Raw genomic sequence first — 26,220 nt, forward strand, 5'->3', positions numbered from 1 at the left:
AAAACTTAAAGATAAAAATTCAATGCTATCTTTTAAAAAATGTAAAATCTTTTAAAATTTAATTTGAATAATTCTTTAAAATTATTAAACTTAAGTTAATTGCATAGTTTCATCTATCAAATTAATATACATATATGTATATATATATACAATGAAGATTATAAATTTTCTCATTGATGGAAAATATGATATAATAGAAGAGTACAAATAAAATATACAATTTCTGATTGATTATTAATATTATATTAGAAAATTTACTTGGTGATACAATAATAATTCAAAAAATTTATATTTTTTATTTAAGAATTATCTGACTGTTGACTGAAAGATTATTATTCGAAATAAAATATTTGAAATGAAAAATATTATAGAGATTAATTTAAAAACATTTCATTGTACATCTTGTACAATTTTACATCTTAATATCAAGTACATGTATCTAACACTATTATGTGATACTATTGTCTGATTCTATATATCCTCAATGTTTCATAGTTTTTTGAATTTATATATTAATAAATTTCCTGTTAACATCAAATAATTTTTAATTTAAAAAATCATGAATCTTATATTATGAAAATTTTATATATATGTATATTATAAACTATATTTTATAAACGTAGTAAATATTTATTTATATATCACATCTAATATAATAGAATTCTAAAAGTTTAAAATAAAATTATTGAAAAATGATAAAAATCAATGTATTCTTAATCTATAATAAATTTTTTAATAATCTTTCGATAATATTATTATAATTAAAATGTAATTAATTCATTTATAATTATGAAATAAATACTGTTTCTGATCTTACAATATATTATTTTATATTATTTTATTTTATAAAATATTTTATCTAAAATCTTTAAAAAAAATTCTTTTTCTTGTTTTTATATAAACTATTTACAAATTATCTATTATTTAATTTCACAAACAATTGTAAGTTAGTAATTAGCAATTTTTTTCATTTTTCTTATCTAAAAGTATCATGAAAAGTTTAATTATTGAAAGAATGAAAAAAAATAAAATGATAGTAGAACTTAGAAATAAAGATGGGAAATATTCTATTGTATTGTATAAATGATATGTTTGTTAATAAAAATATTATTATTATTTATTAATTATATTTTCTTCATAGTTAGAGTGCATTTTCGCGCTTTATTATATAATTTAATAAAAAAATTCTTTTTTCTTTTTTAAATAAAAGATTATATTAATTTCTTGTTATTTAAATGTATTAAATATAATCTTTATTTTATTTGAAATTTTTTCTTCTTAATAAAACTCTTATTATTAGCAAGATTATTATCAATTATCGATTACCGTAACAAAAACAATTTTTATTACTAATATTTATTATTTATAATCAAAGCATTTTCCGTTATTAGATTATTATATATTGTTATATATAATAATGATTAATAATTATATTTTTTACAATTGCAGTTGATTGTAAGTAGATACTATAGTATCAAAATACTAACATTTTATAATTTGAAAATACATAAAAATTACAAGAATATTCTCTGTTAAAAAAAATTATTATTAAAAATAGCAATTTTTTGAAATTTTTCTTGTATATATATTATTTTTGCAATAACTAACGATAATTGTCATTTTAAAAAAATAATTGCAAAAATAAAGAAAATAAGAGATAAAAATGACTACGTATCCCAATTATAATGCTCTAATGAATTGAAAAAACATATTGATATCTAATGAAAATATTTTTTCTAACATTCTCTAAATTCGATAATATTAAGTTTTGATGATATTTATCGATAAAAAATTAATTTATATTTATTAATTTCCAAAAATTTATCCATGTTTTTTTTAACACTAGATTTTATTTCCGAACCAAAACAATTCGAATTCATGATTCATCAGTGAAAAAACTCTTTAATATTCTTCTTTTAATCAATCGATATTATTATTAAAAAAATTATGACTTCATCATAATTTTGGCAGAAATGATTATAAATCGTCTGAATTCAATTTAAAAAAATTTATATTTTGAATACACAAGTTGCTGTTGTAATTATAAACCATTTTTAATGAATTCGATATATTGCAAATAGGAATTAATGCATTGAACTTATTTAAATAAAAATTAATGTTTTAAATTTATTCAAATAAATTATAATAATTATATTATTAATATATATAATAAAATTATAATAATGAATTATGATTATTAAACAATTAATAATTAATAATGATAATGCCTCATACTCCAAAATAATATTATATTGTTCAACAAATTTTAATTTTTTTTCTTTTTTTGTAATTTTCAATTTAGATATTTAAAGATATTTAGATATTTTATATATAGATATTTAGATTTAGATATTTTAATCTGCTGAATACGAATCTGTAAATCATTTTTAAAAAAGATTGCAATTTTTTAACTTTAAAAATGTTTTGTATTTTTAATAATATATTATTTAATAATTATTATATATTATTTAATTATTTAATATTAATATAAATATTATATAAAATATAAATTAATATAAATATTAATTATTTAATAATTGTTTTTGATATGAAATGATTCTATCAATTCTCCGAAGATGATACAAATAACTGTTAAGTTATAAATATCTAAATACATTTAAAAATAATATAAAATGATCAAAGTTGAATGGAAATCGAATCTATTTTTATTGATATTTTTTTATTTATTTTAAAAAATCTAAGAAAAAATTTAATCATACTATGTGATAAAGCAAATTTTTTTTTAGCGAAAGCATCAAGAAAACACAAAATCATTTTTATTTTATTTTCATTATAGAAGCGAGATAAAACCCGTGATGACGTCACTCAATAATAGCAGTTGCTTCGTCATGATTTCTATCTTTGTCATACATAAATGGTACAATCAAATGTATTTTGCCATCAAATGTATTTTTTATTTATATCAATGTGAAGAATCTAATTCTAAAATATATTATGCATAAGTTATTATATATTATATATTATAGTATAGTAATTATTTAAAATATCAACTATATTAATTATAAATATATTGATTTATAATTCAAAATGTAGATTTTTTTCAAAATATATTGCAAAATATTATGATATTATAATTATAAATATATTACTTTTCATTTTTCACTTTTATTTCCTGACTGTTATTTTGAAATACGAAGCATTATGTTTTCAAACCTATTTTTATAAATGTATCGGGTTTATTGAAAATAACCAATCAAATTTTAAATTTCTTTTCCTAACCAAATTGTCATTTCTATCGATAACATCGATATGTTGGGGAAAAATTCAAGAAAGCACGTTAACTGATTTTTCTCTCAAATTTTATTTTTTAATTTATAATCAATGTGTTTTTCAAATTATTGAGAATACGCTTCCTTATGCACTTATTATCTACATTTTGGAGTAGGTAAGATTAATTATTACGAAATAAGAAAATAAAATAAAAGAAAATAAATAATTGGTTAGATTAATATTAAAAAAAATCATGAAATTAAACTATTTTTGGAAATTAATCCTATTTTCTTTTTTTATGAAATTTAAATTACATTTTGTAGAAAATAATAAAATATTTGTAGAGAATAAGAAAAAAATAAAATAATATATTTTTTTAGATGATATAAAATATAGAAAAATATATAATAATTGAAATAATGATATATGAAATAAAAATAAATTTTATTATATAAAAATTATTTAAGATTGAACATTAAATATAAACCTCTTTTATATATATATAATTATCATTATGAATTTGTTACAATATTTTATATTAAATTTTTGTATAAATATAAATTTTATTACAATTAAAATTATGTATTATTATATTATTTCAATAATTATTTATTTCTTTAATTAGTTTCCTTAAAAGCAAATTAATTATTAAATCTAAATGTTTTAATTATTTTATTTAAATAACATAAAAAATTTTTTTAATTTTGAAATACTCATCAATATATAATTATTTGTAGAATCATATTATTTAGGATTTTACATTATGATCTTTCAGATAACTAGAATTTTGAAAAGACATTGATGTTTGCTGTTGAGATGCAGAAAATAACATATAAAAAATAATATCTACAATATGCAATCTTTATGATGCCCGATGCTTCATCTTCAAATTTTTTGTTATGATACTTAAGGTCTAATGCTTCTCGTATACATACATGAAATATGTAATTAAATAATATTACAACTTCTCAAAATGTTGATGTGTCAATTTAGAAGTTTTGTCTACGAGAGGTTATAGTATATGGAACTTGTTAAATTTTATATCTTTTAAATTTTTAAAAGAAATTCTCAACAATTGTTTTATTCTTCTTTCTAGGTCAATTGGCAGCAGAGACGAAAAGAAGTGTCTTTTTTTTAACTTCAAATTAACCGAAAAGAAAGAGATATATCAAGATGAACAAATTGTCTTACATGGAAGTGGTCACAGTACCTAATTACTCTTATGTATTTAATTTCGAAGAAAATTTCATTCATACAGAGACTAAAGTATGGATGACGAAGAATTGGACGAACTGTTTCTACTATTGTGGCATTTACATGATCCTAATTTTTGGTGGAAAGCATTATATGTCAACTAGACCAAGGTTTGAACTCAGGGGCGTACTTGCTTTATGGAACACATTGCTTGCATCGTTCTCCATTATTGGATTGACTAGAACATTACCAGAATTGGTCCATGTGTTAAAGCATTATGGGTTTTACCATAGTGTTTGTATACCTAGGTAATTTCGCTTTTATATTTTACTTTAAAATATTTTTGATTGGACATAATAAAACTTAAAAATTTATTATTAATAATTAAATATTAATAATTATATATTAATTATATTAATATAAATATATACTAATTATATTATATATAATATTATATAATTATATACTAATTATATATATAATTATATTATATATTAATAATAATTAAATATTAATGCAATTCTGTCATTTGATATTTTTAAAATTATTATTTATATAAAGAATAATTTTTTGATTATAATATTTATTCGGCAATTTGTATTTTATGAAACTATAAAATTAATATTATGTATGTAATAATTTTTTAAATTGATTCTATAGAATTGTTCTTTTGAATATATCATTTGCGAATTATATTCAAAAAATATAATAATGTATATAATATATATAATAAATATATATAATAATTCTGCAATAGTAATTGAAAAAAAAATAAAAGTATAATTATTTTCTTGCAGCTTTATTGAACAAGACGTCGTGTCTGGTTTTTGGACATGGATGTTTGTTCTATCAAAACTTCCGGAGCTTGGTGATACAATCTTTATAGTATTACGAAAACAAGAATTAATTTTTCTACATTGGTATCATCACATAACAGTTCTTCTTTACTCATGGTTCTCATATTCAGAGTACACAGCATCCGCGAGATGGTTCGTTGTAATGAACTTTTTTATTCATTCCATAATGTATAGTTATTACGCTTTGAAAGCAATGCAATACAGACCACCAAAAATATGCGCTATGTTAATCACTGTACTACAGATAACACAAATGTTTATTGGTTGCATTATAAATATTTCGGCTCACCAGTATCTGGAAAACCAGATTGAATGCCATATTTCACGTTTAAATGTTAAACTTAGTTTGCTTATGTACTTCAGCTATTTCATTCTCTTCTGTAGATTCTTCCAAAGATCTTATATTAACAAAGGTGGTAAATTCCAAAAGAAGGGCTTCACTAATGGAACAGTGGAATATGACAAGCTCAAGGCTAATTAAAGCACACCAAAATATTTTGGAAACTTTTTCTAAAAACGCATTCCAGTGGCATTTCTTGAAAACATTTTCTAAGAATCTTTTTAAAGTCATGGAGCTGTATTTCAAGAAATATCCTTTGGAAATTTTTTTAGAAGTCTTTGTTAATTCAAAGTCGTAAAATTGGTTGTGGTAGAATGAAACACGCGATAGAATGGAAATTACTTAAATACAGCACATTGAATTTTATGATAATATTAAATGTTGCACACTGAATTTGGTAGTAATAGTAATAAATTTCATAGTAACTTGTTTAACGTGTTTGAAGTTACATACGTTATCAATGAGTTAATAGGAAGCTTCTTAGAAGCAATTCTTAAAACTATTTTTTCTCTAGAAATGATTTCTAAAGAAATTTCTGAACATTTTTTGTGATACTTCTTTATGAAGTTAATGTGTCACAAAAATAATGGTAGAACGAGAATGGAGACGTAATATTTAAGAACTTAGAATATTGTATAAATATATTATTTAGTATTGAACTATTTACTAATAAAAAAAAATTAATTATAATAGAAAATTTGTCAATATGCTTAATATTTTTATTATCTTAATATTTATATTATATATTTTTATTATCAATATGTTTGACATATTGTTGTGCATATGGAAATGTATAAATATGTTAAAATATGATAAAAATATATGTATAATGTATAATGATTTGCTTACATAAAATAAAAATGATATTAAAAGTTTTTTAGTAAAATTAATAGTATATAATATATTATCATACAAAAAAAAGAAAACTAGGAAATTGTTTCCAAATCTCGTTCTACTAAAATAAAAATGAAAAAAGAGGTAAAAAAAAAAATTGCTTTTAAAAAATCAGAAAATGTGAAAAAATTAAAAATTTCATTAGGCCTATCATCAAAATCAAGCTATTATATATTCTTTATAGAAAATAGTAAAAGAAAATAATAATCGGAGAATGAAATTGCAATCTAAATTCATGACTATTTGAAAAAAAATAATAATAATAAAAAGATAGGATTTATATTTACTATTTTTTGTTATTAGAAATAAAAAAACGGGCTGCTTGTTACTATTTTTTAATTTTCAGAGTGCAATCAACCTTGCAAAAAAATTTATAAATTTATTATACATTATTACAGATCAAGCTAAACAAATATCACTTAAATTAAATTTTTATTTAAATAGTTAATAAAAATTTATATTTAAATTTTTTATATTATAATATATTAAATAAAACAAAAAAAACATTAAAAATATGTGACATAGAGTTTTTTCAAATTAAATCAATTAAATTTTTGTTAACATAAATAAAAAAAATAAAAAAAAGTTGTTACTAACTAGATATAAATAAGAAACAAATCAAATAATAATTATAAAAAAAATTTATGTTCAAGTATTGAAAAAAATTTCCTTTATAAATTGTTAAATAGACATATTTATAAGGATGGTTGTTCTCTGAAACATCAACTGACCGATTCTAGTCGTATGGTCAGGACGAGGAACGAAATTTATTTACTGGAATGGAAATTAAAACACGATTCATTATTCATGATTCATATTATAAAATAACTATTCACGCCGCTGATCGACGCGCACTTTCATACAAAATTTATTAAATGCCTTCCTTTCCAAATTTTATATTCGACTGGATATATCTTTTTTTTTTCTAATTTTTTTTTTTTTTTTTTTTTTTTTAATTCCTTTCAACTCGCACAAATATTGCCAATAAAAATTTGAAAACTCACAATCTAAATAACACAGTAATTGTTCATAAATTGTTTAATTTATTATCTAATTTAGAAACAATGATAAATATAGTTTTAAATGTTTATACAATTTTTTTAGTAAGTATTTAATTCATACAAAACTATAATAATTATTCCAGTTTGTGCATGTTATTTATTTTCTTCTACTTATTTAATTAAGAATTTATTAATAATATCAAAGAGAAAAAATCAATTCAATGAAAGACAATATTTGATTTAACAAAAAATATTGCTAAAATATTTTTATGCTCGAATCGAGTTTAAATAGTTTCACTTGTTTATTTATTTAATACAATAATATTAATACAATAGCAATTATACTGGTCGAACGGTGCGTGTTTCATTTGGTGGATAAAAAGAATTTAATTATTCTCATATTAGATATTTATATTATTTACAAACTAAGTTGTAAAAGGTATTTGCAATTTTATTTTCATTCAACAATGAAAATATATCTTTTAATTAAATTTTTTAGAATCAAATCAACATTATCATAAATTTTGTTTAAAAAAAATAATTAAAATATCTTTTTATTTTTACTTAGAAAAAAAAAGAAGACACTCTTTAACTTAATATTATATATTTATCTGAATTTATTATATGTTATTGATTTCATGATTTCATTTCATTGATTGAAAACAATGATTGCAAGTACTTGTATACGAGAAGATTTTTCTAAATCTCGATTAAGCAACTGAACACTGCTCTTTTGTGTCGATGCTATGTCATAATCAATTACTAATTAAGGGATTAGTTAATTGAGTGCTGCTTTATACACCGATAATGGTGCAATAGAATTAAATATACAATTAATTTTTTCATAGATTTTTCATAGAAGAATTAAAGAAAAAACTAAAATTACAGAAAACAAAGCCTCGAAATATTTATATAGATAATGTTACGATTAAGCGCTACATTTACTATGTCATTGAAATACAGTCATTCTTAGACTTAAGTACTAATTGGCTTCGAAGTAATCAACCCGAAGTAAATTAAGTTATAATGGTTATAATGCATAGATATTGCAACATCTAATTATTTATACACGTATATAAACATACATATTAATATATATTAACATTTTTTACTAATTACTAACGAGTGATTATGTGCGCTGATAAAAATGACTTAAGTCAGGGAATGACTGTACTCGCTGCTAAATTATCGCTGTTAAATGGCGATAATTGTGTAACATTTTAGTGAAATTTTTTTAAAGAAAAACAAGTGATAGTTTTTTAGGGAATAAACCACAGAGAATAAACGCGTATAGAAATGTACAATGCTGTTCGATCAAATAAATAAACCGAGCTACGGTTTTGAAGTTTAAGATATGCGTTTCAAAGTGAAAGAATATTTGCATTGAAAAATGCAATGACTCGTTCAAACATAGAAAAAACTCTATATCAACAACGAAATATGAAATATAGAAAACAAAACAAAATAAAGAAGAATTTGCGTATTTTATTAATATATATTATTTTAAAAGAATTGTGTTAAAAGAATTTCAGTAAATAGTTATCTTCTGCGGTTGAGTTAGAATTAAAATCAATAGAAGAACAATAAAAAATCGATAATTTTTTTATTATTTAGTTTGATTTTTTTTAAGTAGTATAATTTAATACGCATATGCAAGAATAATAAATAAAATGGAAGCAACACATTAAAATAAAAAAAGAGAGAAAAGAAAAACTGTATGTTGTGTGTGTGTGAAAGAGGAATAAAATAAGCATGGAAAACTGTATAATTTCATAGTATAAAATTTCTTTTGTTATTATCTATGCTTTTTTCTTTATTATACATGAATATTGTACATTAACAATAATAATAATAATTTATGACGGGAGGTATAAAAAAAAGTTTATTTTTAATTGTCGAAAGGTTAAATTAAATTCTAAACTTTCAAATTTCCTATCCTATTTATTTCCCAATTATTATAATTCAAATAAAAGATAAACTATTAAATATTGTGCTTAAATTTATTCAATTTTTTATTTTAAAATAATAATTTAAAAATTATTAAACGCTATAAAAAAATATACAGGAAGTTCAAAATTTTTCTATATTGTTATTATATTCAATCAAAATTTGTCATTATATTCTATAAAATTAATATTAAAATATTAATTATGTAACAAAACATCCTTTAAAATACTTTATTAAAAAATTATAAAATAATAAAAGTATGAATTATAAGAATATGAAAGTAACTTCAATATATATATATTTTATATTCTTAAACTTTAAAACTTTTTACTATTTTCTTTTTATTCAAAATGAAATAAAATAATTAAAATAGATAAATAATTTAATTTTATTGTAAAAATGACAATATAAATTTATTTTAATTAGTTAAATTTCAAATCATTATATTAATTTATTAATTTTTATAAAAAATAAATATTTAATCTTTTTGTAATCTAAAGAAATTATTATTAATTAACTATAAACTTGTTTAAAAAATTCTAAAAATTAAATTTTGTTAAATTAATTTATTCTTAACAAATTAATTTAATGATTTAATTCTTAACAAAACAGAAAAAAAATATTTTGGATTTAAAAAATTTCAAATTCTTTAATTTAATTTAAAAATATCTAATAATTTATCTTCCAGCCTTTAATATAATAAATTATTTGATGATACTTAAAATTAATAATTTTAATTGTACATTGTATACATTAATTTATTATATATATAATATTAATGTATATAATGTATAATATTATACATTAATATTAATATATTAATTTATTTAATTTTAAGTATCTAGAAGCTCACAATACTTTATATTTACAATTCGTTATAATCTTAACAAAATATTCATGGATATATTATTATATAAAATTTTAATCTTATTCACAAAATATATTGGTAATGATTATTAAAAAAAGTTTGAAGATTATAATGTATTATACATATAGAAGATATAATGTATTATATGTATAATACACTAAAATTAATTTTTTTTTTAATTTTACTTTTAAATCCGAAGTATATTTAATATCTAATATTTTTTTTTTTTAATGAATCTATTTGAAGAACATTAAAAACTAAATTATTTAAATGAATTAATTGATATTTTCATAATTTTAATTTTTTTTATGAAAAAATAATTTTAATTTCTTAAGAATTATATCCGAAATTATTTGATTTTCATTATATTTATTTTAATTTTTTTTAATTATAAAAAAAATAGATTTTTTTTATTAAAACAGTTAATAAGTCAATGATAAATCATTTGATGACATTTTTATTTTCTAAAATTGTCATTTTATTCATTACTCAATATTAAGGAAATTAACTGTAATTTGATTAATGATTTTGCAAATTTGATTTTGCATATTTTGAATACAAGATATTTTGAACCGTTATGACAATGAATTAATTAAATAGAATTTCAGTATTTTTTCAATTTGAAATTTTTTGTTTTGTTTAAGTTTTATATTAAAATCTCAGAAAGTAGAAATAGACGATTAACTTCTGTTCGAAAATCTCTCAGAATATAAATGTTTTATTTTTATAATATTTTTATAATATTCATCAATAAAAATAAAGTATTAATTTTTTTTGGTATAATTAAGTATAATAAAATATATTATATTTTAATAAAAATATATAAAATATAATAAAGTATAGCTATATTTCATTCTGATTATAATTTTATTTCACACGATATGATTAATATTTTTTATTAAAATTGATTTAAATTTTTGAAATGATGAACAAAAAAAATTTAAATAAACATTCATTCTTTCATTTCAATAAAGATCAAAATGACAATAAAATAAAATATAAAAGAAAGAATTAACGTGTAGTTTGTGCACAATTGTCACATTCTGAAATAATGCAGAAATATAAATTCAATTATTATATATAATATTATAATATATATTATATATATTTAAAATATTAATAAAAATTAACGACGAATATTTTAAACAACTTTTTTGAAGTTTTGCATAATTTAATTTAATAATTAAAGTATGACTTATAATAAATTATTAAAAAAAATTATTAAATATAAATATTTCATAAATTAATTTTTCGATAAATAAATTAATATTTTTTTGTAGAGAACGTCTATATCTGAATCAAATAATTAAAAAAATATATGATTATTTATATTATCAATTAAATTAAAGTTGATATTTGAAATAAATTTATACATTTTATTTTAACTCTGCACTCCAACGGTGACTCTCGATCACCATTTGAATTAATGTTGTAACTCCAGCGGTAACTCTCCGAATCACTTGGATTGATGTGGCAAGTTGAACGGCGACAATAATTTATTTATATTTGATTTTTTTAAAATATCGCTTTATAAATAGGTTCCTAAGCTCTTTACATATAATCTTATGAGGTGTAGAATAATATATTGTTAAATGGTTAGATTTTTTATCTCAAATAAAATTAAATTGTGTAAATCGCGAATTGGACATCTTCGGCGTTAGTCTAAATTTGACAGTTGTGGCAATAGAAATATTATTTTCAAAGTTTTTGAGTTTTGTAAGCATGAAATGAATCAATGAAATTAGTTCAAATGAAAATGAATTTGATTTTTTGTTATTGAATGACAAAATTACTTCTGTTCATAAAGAAATTAACGATAGAGAAAATAATGATGAATATGGAAATGAAATAAGAGGTATAAGACGGTATAAAAAATAAGAATAATAGATATATAATAGATAATAATAGATAGATATATAATAGATATAATAATAGTGAATGCAATAGTTCAAGTGAAGATATCGCAGAAGATAGAGGAAATCACAAATGGATAACATGTACAGAATCGAAAAATATACCACGAAGAATACAATTTGTACCCGGTAAAAAATCTGCAAAACCGCAAGTATCTTCGAACATAAATGAACCATTAGATTTTTTTAAATTCTTACTAATGAACTTATTAATACAGTGCGCAATAATAAAAGAAAAGTATTATTGCTCTATTTGTCCTGACAAACCGAAAATGCATCTTAGTAATTGCTTCATAAAGTATCGCACAAAACAATAATATAGATTTTAATATTCAATAATTTTTTTTTATATAAAGATATATAAAATATTAAAATATAAAAGTTTTATGCATTAATTTGTGTTTGAAATCATAAATTACTTGTAAGAACTTCCACCGAACGCATCAAACACATCGAACGCGTGAGTCTCGAGTTTCTGGTTTGAGCAAAAGAGGCCCGAAATGCAAAGGATTAAAAAACATTTATATAAATATTGAGAAGCAGAAATCAATGAAATCAGTTTTATAATTTTTAGATTTCGTTCGTATCAGAATTAGCTATTAATAATTTCTGTAGTTTAATTCAAACTTATTAAAATAAAATATTCTAAAAATCGCTTTGCGGTCATCATGTTAAAATAAAATATTCCCTGATACATCATTTATATAATATCACGGATGAAATAAAAATTATATCTCTTTATTTCTTAGAATAAAAACGCCAATATTAATCTAGTTCAATGAACGACATTCGTGAGATATCTCATCCATAATATATGAACAATATTATGTTGTAAAATATTTTATTTCATCGTTCAAACGATATTGTACCGCGAAATATTTCATTCATAATTGTTAAATGATTAAAATAATATATTATTTCCTTTAACTAAATGTTATTTGTTTTATTTAAATATGAAAATGTTTTTTCTCTAAAACTATTATTTCATTATTTAACTCTTAAAATAATTTTTTATTTTATTTCTTAAATTTATTTAAATATTTCCTCAAATAATCCTCTCTCATTATATCAATATTATCAATTGTATTGAAAATACAAATTTTCTTATAATTCTTCTTCATGGATATTCAATATAATAAATAAATAAATTTATATAAAATGAACTATACAGCTGAATAAAAAATTATCGCCAGTCTTATGTATATTAATATACTAAAAATAAATAAGCACAAATAACACACAGTCAAAATTATAGATTTATAAGATTCAAAAAAAAAATGGAGAATGCGAATTGATAAATAATTCGCTAAAAAAGTAACTAGTTAAAATTTCGAACAAAATTACTTTAGGTAATAACTTTATTTAAAATGTTTGAATAACATCTATTTGCTATTATAATTGATTCGCTCTTTACATAATTCAACAATTTAATGCTTATGTACGATTTCTTATTATCTTTTAATAATAAAATAATAAAATTATTCAAATAATTTATTGAAATAACTTTATTCTTAACTTCGACTATTAAAATTTTGTTTTGACTCTGTATTCGAAAAATACAATCTATTTCAATAAATCTATTTCAATAAATCTTGATCCATTCCTGAATCTGGATGGAAATAATAAATTAACAGTTGCATAAGAATGGCGCGATGCACATATCCGAAAATATGTTGAAAAGATATAATAACTCTTAAAAAAATTTATTATTAAATTTATTACTATTTATTTACTTATTTAATTTACTTAAAGGCCTTGAAATATGTGAATAAAAATACAAAAGATATGTCGTAAGAGACTTGGATATTTTCGTAAAGATCGTACGTGTCTTATCCAAAAACAACTAATTAGATACGGTTTGTAATAAATTAACTTTATAAATTCTTTCAAGGAATTGCATTTGTCTACCGGATTTTAACTTTCTTTTTGTTTAATTGCTCATAGCGGATTAATATACGCTTTATATTGTATTTATTAATTCACTCAACAGATTTCGAAAAATTTTTTTTCGTTTTTATTTATTGATAATATTAACGATTGAAGTTAAATTCATTGATTTATAACATTATGAGTTCATGCAAGAGCATAATAAAAAAAATATCAATAATTATAAAATATCAATAAAAAATTGAAATAAAAAATTAAAATTATATTAATAAATTAAATAAATAAAAATAAATACAATATAATATTATATAGAAATATTATATAATATTATATAATATTATATAAAAATATTAAAAAAATAATATCTAAACATAAATCTTACTAAGTCATTCATTTTTCTTTATCTTTAAAGAAACAGAGTTGTAACCTATCAATTACATGGTTCATTTTATGTATTTTTTATCAAATAAATAATTATATATTATATATTATATATATTATAAATAATTATATATTTGTTATGGAATTTTTTAATTGAAAGATAATTTATATTTGGCACGTGTTTCTATTTTACAAATATATTAAGCAAATATAATGATGTTATATAATTAGTAAAAATCTTTAAAATTAACAACTTTGTAAGTAATTTTTAAATTATTGAATTCTAAAAATTAAAATTATTTTGAAATTTATATACTATAAAACATATTAAAAAAAATTTTTAAATTTAAACTTTCAACTATTACTTTTTTAAATGAAAACAAATCAATGAAGAATGTTTAAAATGAATATTTGGAATGAATATATATTTCTTTTTAATAACGAAATATATATCGTCAAATCCATAGTATACCGTTATGATCCATAATAATCCGCAATATCCATAATAATACATTGTTATATCTATGAGTAACATACAAGTATTATTATGTCAAAAAAATAAATTATTACTATTGAATTAATATTGAAAATATTATTAAAAATAAATAAATAAAATTGATTGAGTATAAAATATTTTAAAATATTTTAAAATAATATAACATAATATTTATAATAATATTAGCAATCCAAGTATCAAAATCTGAATTTCTTTCATATATCTCTTTTATATTAGATATCTTTTACATATATAACATATTCTTTATATTTTTACATTTTCTTAATATATTATTTTTCTGAGATGTAAATATAATCAATAAAATATCTTTTAATCACAAAAGCTTTAATAAAAATAATAGTTTTTCTGAATTAAAAATTGAATAATTTGTTAATTTTTCTAATAAACTATAATCTATTGAATTATTTTAACTACCATATCTTTTATAAATAATATATATATTTACTTAAATTATATATAAAATATGTAAAAAAAATTTAAATAATATTATAATAACATTTTTTTACATTCGAGATTTTTTATTTATTTGTCATATTTGCTTTTTTATCTAATATATATTCGCATAAATATGTAAAAATAAAAAAAATAAAACAAATTTATTATCAATCTAATGTAAAAAGAGAAAAAGAAGTCATATTTATCAAAATAGGAAAAATAATATAATTTATATATTTTATTCTCGAAAATAATTTTTCAGAATATATATTAATATTATAGCGAATTATATTTTATTGACACAACGAAATATTTCGTCATATACTTAAGAGGTTAAGGTTAGCAACATTATTATGTAAATTAAAAATGAAATTCAAATTGTCTATACGAATATAAAACAAAAAAATATATATTTTTCTGAATATAACGAATGAGATTAACAAAAAGAAAATTAAAATTCAATAAATTTAAAATCAAATCTTAATCGTTGCAAAAGTTTAAACTTAATTCTTGCTATTGCAATAATTAAATTATAAATTCAATAAATCAAGTTTAATCCTTAAAATATTATTATTTCTGAAAAAAATCTATTTTTTTAGTTTTTTCCCATTATAAATAGATTATAAATTTTATTAAGAACATATACCAATTTTTCTAAATTTGTGCATTTTTTATTTTGCAATCAATTAATGTTCTTTGCTAATAGAATAAAACATGTTTACCATTGAATAGAATTGCAAAAATAGGATCTTAAATTTAAAAAAAAAATTAGAAATTTTAAGGAAAAAGAAATTTTTTGCGAATTAAAATATTTTTTTATATTCGTACTTAAAACGATTAATATCTCATAAATTAGCATAGAATAATTATATCAATATAATTATATCAAACAAAATTTGTTTAATTTTCGCGCTTTTCATCGAGCAAAGTTCAAAATTTCATAGTACCAACCTTATCGAATATTCCTTTTCTTCCATTAAATATATAACAATAGAAATTAAATAACAATAACATTAAAATATAATTTATTTAAATTAATATAAATCTTGATTTATATAATTTGAGACTTATTATTTTCTTTTATATAATTATTGAATATCATAAATTTTTTACTGTAATATAATATAGTGTAGTTATTTCGTTAAAGAAAACTTTCTTATCTAATGATTTATAATTTATGGCAAATTTTTTTAATAATAATGTTTCTTTCACTTTAAGTAAATTTTGTTGCTATAATTTTGAAAGAAAATTTCATTTGTATAAAGTTCGAAATTAAAATAAAAAAGATGATGGAAGGTACTGTAATAATAAATGTATTTAATAATTATAAATTTAGATTAATTTAATTTTAATTAGTGATAATTTTTGTTAAAAATATTATATATATATAATATTTTAATATATATATATATATATTATAATATATATATATTTAACATTATAAATATTATATATTTTAATATATTAATTTATTTGATTTTTTTTTTGTTATCATATATATTTCTTTATTATCAAAAATATTTAAGAAATATAAAAATTGTATGAAATATATATATTTAAGAAATGATATTATAATTTACAAAAAGAAAAATCAAATAATACAAAAAAATTTATGAAAATATATATCATATCTATTCTTAAATATGTATTAAAATTCATATAATTTTATTCTTAAATGAAATTATTTATTATCTATAATTTTAATAATTCTAAGAATATGAATATTATAATTCTATATATTATAAGGATTATAATATGTATCAAATAAAATTTTTATGTAAAAATTCAAAACTATTTATATATATATATATTTTTATATCATAGTTTATATATTCATTTATGTATTTATAAATCATCTAATTGTTTACATAATTTTTTTAGGTACATTAAAAAACAATATTGATAAATTAATTGAAGAACTGCGATTTATTATAAAATCTGAAAAAGAAATTGAAGATATCATCCAAGTATTAGATTCAATTGTTGAAGTTAGCAAAACATCTTTTGGAGGTATTAAATATTTTTTTTTGTCCTATTTAATTTAAGATTTAAATTATATTTAAAAAATAATATAATAATAGTATAAGAATTCATATGTATTGATTTTAATATTTTTTAATATTATTTTAAATTATTAACGATAATAAGAAATATTAAAATATTAATATATTACTTTATAATTTATGTTTTCTATAATAAGTGAATTTTGTTTATTTTTAGAGATTACAGAATGCATAATAGATGATGTTTTTTTAACTTTATTACGTCATGAATCAAAAGAAATTATTGCAAAAACTGCTAAAGCAATTGCTGAAATTGCAAAAAGTGAAAAAGGAAGAGAAAAATGCACTAGTATAGATTTAATAGATGCATTATTAGATCTGTTAAATGAGGAATGCATTGATATATTGATACAGACTTCCAGAGCTTTAGGAAATATTTGTTATGAGAATGGTAGGGAGCTTTAATCCCTAATGACTCAAATTTTGTTCATGTATGTAGTTAACATTAAAATCATCATTATGATATTAGAAATAATAGCAGAAATTATTTATTTTTATTGTATTTATTTATCTATTAAATATCAATTTTTTAAAAGCATGAAATATTATTAAAATATCACATATTATTCATAATTTAAAAATAAGTAGTAAAATTTTAAAAAGTAATAAAAATAATTCTTATAAAAAAATAAAAATTATAATTATTATATTGAAACTTGATATTAATTATTAAATATAAAATTATATTATATATTATGTTATTTATATATATATATATATATATAAACTTTAATATATTAGTGAATGTTTCATAGAAAATTTTTAATATATTAATATATTAAATGTTTATTATTAACATTAAAAATTTGTATATATAATATATTTAATTTTTATTTTTATGAAAATTGAAATAGTAGATATAAAAATATTTTTAATGTAATAATTTAATAATAATAATTCAAAAGTAAAAAAATAATTTCTAGGTACTATACAATAATTAATTTTAATATTATATTATTATTATATGTTATATTATTTAATATTAATGTTTAATAATTAATAATTTAATTACATTTAAAATTTTTAATAAATCTTACTTCAAAAATTTTTATAGAAAATGGTAAAAAATTCATTGAAAATAGAAATGGATTAGTATTAATTCTAACAGTATTGAAAAAAAGTGTTATTCTGAAAAATGAAGAAAGTCTATCATTTCTTCGTAATGTTGCTGCAGGACTTTTATTAAATTTTCTTATTGATCAACCATCTCTTCATACAAAGGTATAATATATTTGTTATTATATTTTCTTTATTTTTATTTATTATATCATTATAATTGAATTAACAAATACTAATTAAATTACAGTAAATACATAAATTAAATATTAAAAAATTTAATTCTATAATTATATTATTTCAAATTTATAACAATAATTTTGTAATGATATATTAATTATTATATACATAAATATATAAACAAAAATTTATATATTAATATATGAAAAAATATTTCTAGGAATTACAAGAAGAAATAGTACCTATTATTTGTAATATTCTAGAAATTGATGGAACTTCTGGTGGAGAGGCTGCAATGCATTCTCTTTTAATACTAGAATTATTGAACGATGCTAACAAAATATTTTTAGATGAAAGACTTACAACAATTTTAGTAAATATGTTATCTACTGATACATCATCGGAACTTTCTGAAATATGTTTAGAACTTCTTCATGGACAAGCAGAAGATGGTATTTTTATAAACTTAAAAATACAATAATAAATAATCAAAGTAACCAAATTTTGTTTCTATAATTTATAAACTTGATAAATGAATAATTTAATCACTATATATAGTATATTAATATTTGAATTGAATAAATTTAATATCATATTATTATTTTAGAAAATACAAAATTATTACTTGCGAAAGCTGGTGTTTGTGAATTATTATTGAATTTATTAGAAAAACATAGTCCATATTGTACAGATGAAGAAACTAGATCTGTGTTGAAAATTGCTTGCAATTTAATTGTTCTTATATTAACTGGAGGTATGTTAATTTGTAAGATAAAAAAAAATATTTTAATTGCATTTTATAAAAAAATTTGTATAATGTTTTAGATAATAGTATGAATAGTTTATATGATAAAAGTAATGGCATTACATACAAAAAATTGGTTAAATGGCTTGAGAACAAAGACAAAGACTTACAAATTACAGCTGTATTAGCAATGGGTAATTTCGCACGTTCAGATACTCATTGTAAACTTATGGTTACTCAAGGTGTTCATCGTAACCTTTTAAAATTGCTACAAAGAAATAATACAGATGTTGATGATATAAGATTTCAACATGCTTTGCTTAGTGCTTTAAGAAATCTTGTTATTCCTATGGATAATAAACCTATAATATTAACAGATGGATTGATAAACATTTTATATTCTATGCTGAACATTTCATCATATCCTGTTGTATTTAAGTTACTAGGCACATTAAGGATTGTTATTGATGGTCAAAGTATGCTAACAATAATTTTTCTCAATATTTTTTTAAATATTGTATAGAATGTTAATGTATTCGATATTTTTCGAACATTGATTCTAAAGATCAAACACAAAAGTTAATACAAGAAAATGTTAATTAATACTTATTTATTAAATTATAAACAATTTAAATTTATGTTAAATGAACAAAGTAGAAATAAAATGAAATCACTTTATTTCTCTTATACTATTGTTATATTCTATTTATATTCATTTTATTTCATCTAACTTAAATTACTTTTAACTTAATAAATAAATCTCAAGTTTATTTTTTTATAACAATATCAAATATATTTTTGTATAAACTTTTGAATTTATTTTGATCTCTAGAATACATCTTTTAAAGGATTATTTGATGAATATTTTCACAATATATAAATATAAAAAATATTATATTTATATATTATAATAAAATATGTAAAATATTATTATTATTATTATTATTATTATTATTATTATTATTATTATTATTATTATTATTATTATTATTATTATTATTATTATTATTATTCATTATCCCTCCCCCCTCTCTCTAATATAATATATAATATAATATAATATAAATTATATTTTGATAAAAAAATTATCAAATAACTAAAATATAGAGAATAAATAATTGCATTATTGCAATTGATATTCTTATTATTACAGGTGAAGCTGCCATAGAATTAGGAAAGAAAAATGATTTAATAAAAAAAGTTGTCAATTGGTGTGAAGTTGAAGAACATCCTGGAGTTCAGGGTGAAGCAAATCGTTTAATTGCTTGGTTAATTAATAATAGCAGGTTAATTTTTTAATATATTATATATTAAAAATTATATATTATATATTAAAAATATATATTAATATATTAATATATTATAATGCAAGAAATTATTTTAGTACTATTTTATTATATAATTACTAATAAATTATAATAATATTTATGTTTTTTTTATTTTCATAGAAATAAAGATATAGCACATTTAATAATAGAACATGGAGCTGTAAAATATTTGGTCAAAATGTTAACAACACCACATGTTTTAATGTTAAACGAAGCTTTAATTAGTTTGATGATATTGACTACAATTTCCTTAACTGAATGTGAAAATCTTCTTTTGGAAGCTGATATAGGAGAAAAACTTTGCAATCTCTTTAATAATAAAAATAATTTGGAAATACCAATTTTACATAATGTGTTATGTTTAGTTGATAATATTATTAATTCAGGTATATAAAAATTATTCTTATTAAACAATATACTTTTTAAATATCAAATAATATATATATTTGTTTTTTTAAGATAAAAAGATATAAAATTAAAAAATTCGAAAATTTTTCATTATTAAATTTTTCACATTAATTCATTAAATTTTTAAAATGTTCAATTGTAAAATATAGTTAAAGATAAATTGTTATTAATCATAGAACATAATAATTAAAGAAAAAATGTATACAAAATTATTATTATAAATTTATATTAAATTTAAATTTCAGAGGCTTTAAGAGAACATCTGAGAAAAACTGATTTAATAATATTATGTCAAGAAACAAATTTAATTAAGAAAGAAGAAAAACTTAATAAAAAATTGGAAAAAATTTGTAAGATAATTATATAATTAAGTAATGGACGAAAACAATTGAAAACATACAATCTTTTATATAATATAACTTATATATTTAATAATTATAATACTATGATTATAAGCATAATATAATTTATATAACATTTATAATATAACGTTTATATGATATAAATGTGTAAGATATTCTTTTAAAAAAAAAATGATTTTTTATGTTATGTATTTTGTTTTCTGTTTATTCATTAATTTTTTATTTATTTTGATTATATAGTTATACTTAGATTATAATAATAGAAATTATTATAAGAAGAAACTATTATAATAACAACATTAATAGAAATCATCTATTGGTAACTTGAATATTCAGATAAAATACAAATAACTTGAATATTTCTTTCATAAGCATAATCATTAATTATTCAATTTATATTTAAAATTAACATAATATAAAATACATAATTTTTTACATTTAATTTTAATATTTTGTTACATATAACGATCTCTCCTCTATAAGTTCTAAATATAAATAAGTTTGAATTTGTTTTATATCAATTTGTATTATATGAAATTATTTAAATAATTTGATACATATATATATGCATATACTAAAATTATGAAAATAAATGACATACTTAATAAATATACTATAATAATTATAATAATTATATAAAAAATGATTGATTTTACTATTTATTGTAATCTAAAAATATTAACCAATATAAAATAACCAATTTATTAAAAAACTGAAATATATATATATTCATGTTATTGATAAACGTGCGCGCATATGTATATAATTATTTCTCTATGTATTAAATTGTACATATTAAATATCCAAAAGAATTTAAATTTATATTAGATAAAGCGAAACAAGTATAGATATGTAATGATATATAACATAGTGATCTCTGTGCTTCGCTTTATCTAAGATAAACTATTGTGTATAAGGCAAACACGTGTATTATTAATTATATGAATAATTATAAAGAAAAAATAAATATAAAAATATATAAATATATAAATGTACATATGTATAATATATTAGATCTTAGAATTCAGCGTATATTTTATGTTATTAATTGTAAAATTAATATAAAAATAAATATAAATCACAATTATTATATAAACTATACGGTATTTTTATTTTTTCAATTTTCATATATTAATTTTTTTATATTGTCTATAACTTAATTAGATTACTAAAATAATATTTTTGCATATTGTATAGATATGTTGTCAGTTTAATTGTAACATAGATATTATTCGAAGTATTATATATTTGAAGAAAATGGTATTTAAAATATAATGTACGAAAATAAAGGTTAGATAAAAAATATAAAATACAGGATGTTATCAAAATTAAGAAAATGAAAATTTTTTTATTGAACTTCAAGATAGAAAATATGAAGAATATTCAAGAATTTAGTAATCAGATAAAAATTAAATCATTTCAGAGTATGAAATTACACAATCTTGGCTTATGATCACCAAAAAAAAATATACATAACTATTATATATAATACTAAGTATACTAAGTAAAAATTAAATTTCTTTATAGAATATTTAAAGATTTGGAATTCGATCAGTAATTAATTCCTAAATATCATTAAATGAAGAGAACTAAACAAGAAAATGATTAAAATGATAAAAAGAACATATTTTTAATATAATTTTATTATTCTCTATTTTTTTTATGTATATTCAGATTATTCTCTTTTTAATTTCAATTTTTAAGTCAAAACATGCTGTATAAAATTTTCATATCTTTCTTACTTTAAATGCTATTGATCAAATATCTGGAATTATTAAAAATTTATCAATTTTTTTTATAATAATTGTATAATATAAAAAGATTATTATTAATTAATGGATAATAAATCAAAGAAAAAAATAAATTAAAAATGTTTATTTTACGAAATATTTTAATCATAATTTATAAAAATGTTTCTTATTTTTATAAAATATTTTATAAAGAAATGAGAAAAAAATGAAATTTATATGCCAAAAAAAGTGTAAATATATAACAAAAAAGATGATGAAAGTGAAAATAAAAATGGTTAAATTAAATTAATCAAATTAATAAAACATAATTTTTAAAACATGATTTAAATTATTTAAATTACAATGCAATTTTTATTATTTATATTTATATAATTTAAAAAAAATGAATATGAATTTTTTAAATATGTACATATCTTTTTCTTTATTCTTAACACTTGATACTTATCTTTTCTAAAATAATGTTTTAAATATTATTAATTTAATAAATACAAATTGTAAGTAAATAATAAATAATAATTAATAAATAAGAAATGAATACATAGAAAATAGGATTTTATAAATCATACAATTGAAATATCACTGAATCTCATTGCATTTTCTGTAAAAATGAAAATTTTAAAAATATGTATGTAGTCAAATTTTTTGATATTTATGATCAAAAAAAAAAGAATATTAGCGATTTTTTCTAAATTCTTTAAATTAATTTGTATAAATATTTGTAGAATCTTATGATATAATATGCAATGAAATTTAATGTCGATGTAATTTTTTTATCAAAATCAAATAGGCAAAATAATGAATGTATAATCGATAATAAATAATCGATACTGCTATATGAGTTATTGATTTAAGTTAAAAATATCAAAATCTCAATTCCGAAATTGTTTCTGATATATGGTATATAATTATTTTGATCAATATTGGAAAAATTACAATCATTAGTTATTGCTTATTGTTCTGTCAATATTAATTTCAATAAATTTGGTAAATTTGATAAATTAAGATAAAAATTCGAAGTTTTTTCCCAAATAAAAGAATTATTATTGAAGTTTCGAAGAAAATCTGCTATTTAGAGTCAAAAAAAAGTGAGTTATTGATCAAGATAATTCTCGGAATAAATTTTATTGTGATTCAAATAATATAATAATTAATAATATAATTTTTAATAAAAATTTTGTTTCATATTGTATCATGTTAGATGTTCGATTAATCATAAAAAGACTTTTTTCTATTATGAGATTTAACGAAATCGAATTAAAGATAATTATTATAATATTAAAAATGTAGATGAACAATTGTTTATTAAAATATGACTAGTATATATGATGAACTAATGAATTCTTTTTTTAATAACGAAATTTGCGAAATTATACTTATTAAACAATATTACAAACTGTTTATGTTCATCCATCTAAAAAAAACTGCACAAGAGAAATAAATACTCTACTTATTGATTGAAATGACAAAACTTAGGAAAATGATTCTTATTACAAACAAAAAAAAAAAACAAAGAATAAAAAATAAAACGTAAGAATATTAGAAATTAATTTTAGAATCTTAAAATTTCCTATTTTCAAAAGCAATAAAAAATGATTTTTGCATATTGATCCGTGATACTTAACACGATCCTATAAAATAGTAATGGAAGAATTTAAACGTATTAAGTATTCAATTATTTCCATCAATGATACAAATATAATTAAAATACAATTAGAATTTTGTTTGTTTACTATTAATTATGTTTTGCAATAAAAAAAGAAAACAACTCATCTTTAAGGATAACGAAAATGATAATTTATCCATTATTAACAAATAAAGAATATTAAAGATGCGCGGTTGATAATTATTAAATTGAAGCTTAGTAAAACTATTATCGATCTAATTTCAGCAGAAATGATCAAAATTATTTGCAAATATAGGATTGAAAATGTTCAGAGGAATTTCGAATAAATGTATGAATGTATATTATGTATATGAAAAAAAAAAGATGAATTCTTAATCAAAATAGAAATATACAACTTTACTTATCCTTAAATAAATTTAAAAACTGAAAAAATAAAGGTATTATTAAACAAAGAATTAAAACTAAAGCAAGATTTATTGAAATCACAATTTAGCGATTTGTATTAGATATTGCGACATTACAATATTTCTAAAAAAAAAATGAAAAATTTAAATATTCTGATCCGTGATTAAAAAAATATTAATAAATAAACTGCGGATTTTTATGTAAATATATATTATATTTTTTAGAATATTTTTCAAAAATACAAAACATTTATAAATATGTTATATATTTTTCTCCTAATATTAATTTTATTTAAACGATAATTAAATATTATAACCTATTATGAATAAAATTTTTTAGATTGCATATAATATGTAAAGATTAGATTAATATAACATTGAAAGCTAGAAAATTTTTGAATAGTTTATTCAGAAAATAAACTTATCAGAAACAATATAAGAATATCCAATATTGAATATAAGAATATCCAATATTGAAATAATATATTATACAAGACATATTAATATATTAATATTAATATATTAATTTATCAAAAAAGCATAAGAAACTTTTATATAATATTAAATATAGATAAATTGACGTCATAAAATTACTGATTTTGTAAATATTATATAATTTATATTTATAAAATTATATACATATATATAGTTAATAAAATTTATCATATAAAAGATAAGGAACATATGAAACAATACTTTATTGTTTTTATTTTTTATATGATAAATTTTATAAATTTCAAATAATAGTGATTTTTGAATATAAGTAAATTTTTTTGTAGAAAATATCAAGTTGTATCAATTGACATAAAAAATATATGATTCCATTTAATAACT

General features: G+C 18.1%; 2 protein-coding genes across 3 annotated transcripts in view; both read left to right on the forward strand.

Moving 5' to 3' along the window:
* LOC107995803 (elongation of very long chain fatty acids protein 6) overlaps positions 1-9,315 on the forward strand; it is a 74,202-nt gene extending 64,887 nt beyond the window's left edge. The window contains exons 2-4 of one of the 2 annotated variants that reach the window (XM_062079806.1): positions 4,007-4,242; positions 4,328-4,733; positions 5,223-9,315. In XM_062079806.1, coding sequence (XP_061935790.1) covers positions 4,405-4,733; positions 5,223-5,763 — 870 coding nt within the window. In that variant the 5' untranslated portion in view covers positions 4,007-4,242; positions 4,328-4,404 and the 3' untranslated portion in view covers positions 5,764-9,315. The remainder of the gene's footprint in view (positions 1-4,006; positions 4,243-4,327; positions 4,734-5,222) is intronic. The other variant, XM_017053483.3, reaches the window with a different exon arrangement.
* Positions 9,316-16,617: 7,302 nt separating this feature from the next.
* Positions 16,618-22,703, forward strand: LOC107995815 (GTPase-GDP dissociation stimulator vimar). Its single transcript, XM_062079807.1, has 10 exons — positions 16,618-16,761; positions 17,347-17,475; positions 17,686-17,919; positions 18,583-18,749; positions 18,985-19,216; positions 19,372-19,518; positions 19,590-19,985; positions 20,663-20,795; positions 20,958-21,223; positions 21,491-22,703. Exons 1-10 carry the CDS (start codon positions 16,752-16,754, stop codon positions 21,610-21,612), a joined length of 1,836 nt encoding a protein of 611 aa, XP_061935791.1. The 5' UTR covers positions 16,618-16,751; the 3' UTR covers positions 21,613-22,703.
* The last annotated feature ends 3,517 nt before the right edge of the window (positions 22,704-26,220 follow it).

Source organism: Apis cerana, linkage group LG9 (assembly GCF_029169275.1).
Source record: "Apis cerana isolate GH-2021 linkage group LG9, AcerK_1.0, whole genome shotgun sequence".
In the NCBI taxonomy this organism is placed as follows: Eukaryota; Metazoa; Arthropoda; class Insecta; order Hymenoptera; family Apidae; genus Apis; species Apis cerana.

Bases quoted from the DNA above. Each gene is read 5' to 3' on its own strand.
- LOC107995815 (XM_062079807.1), top strand. The intron at 17,476-17,685 runs GTATTAAATATT...GTTTATTTTTAG, and splicing joins TAGCAAAACATCTTTTGGAG to AGATTACAGAATGCATAATA. The intron at 19,986-20,662 runs GTATGCTAACAA...TTATTATTACAG, and splicing joins GATTGTTATTGATGGTCAAA to GTGAAGCTGCCATAGAATTA.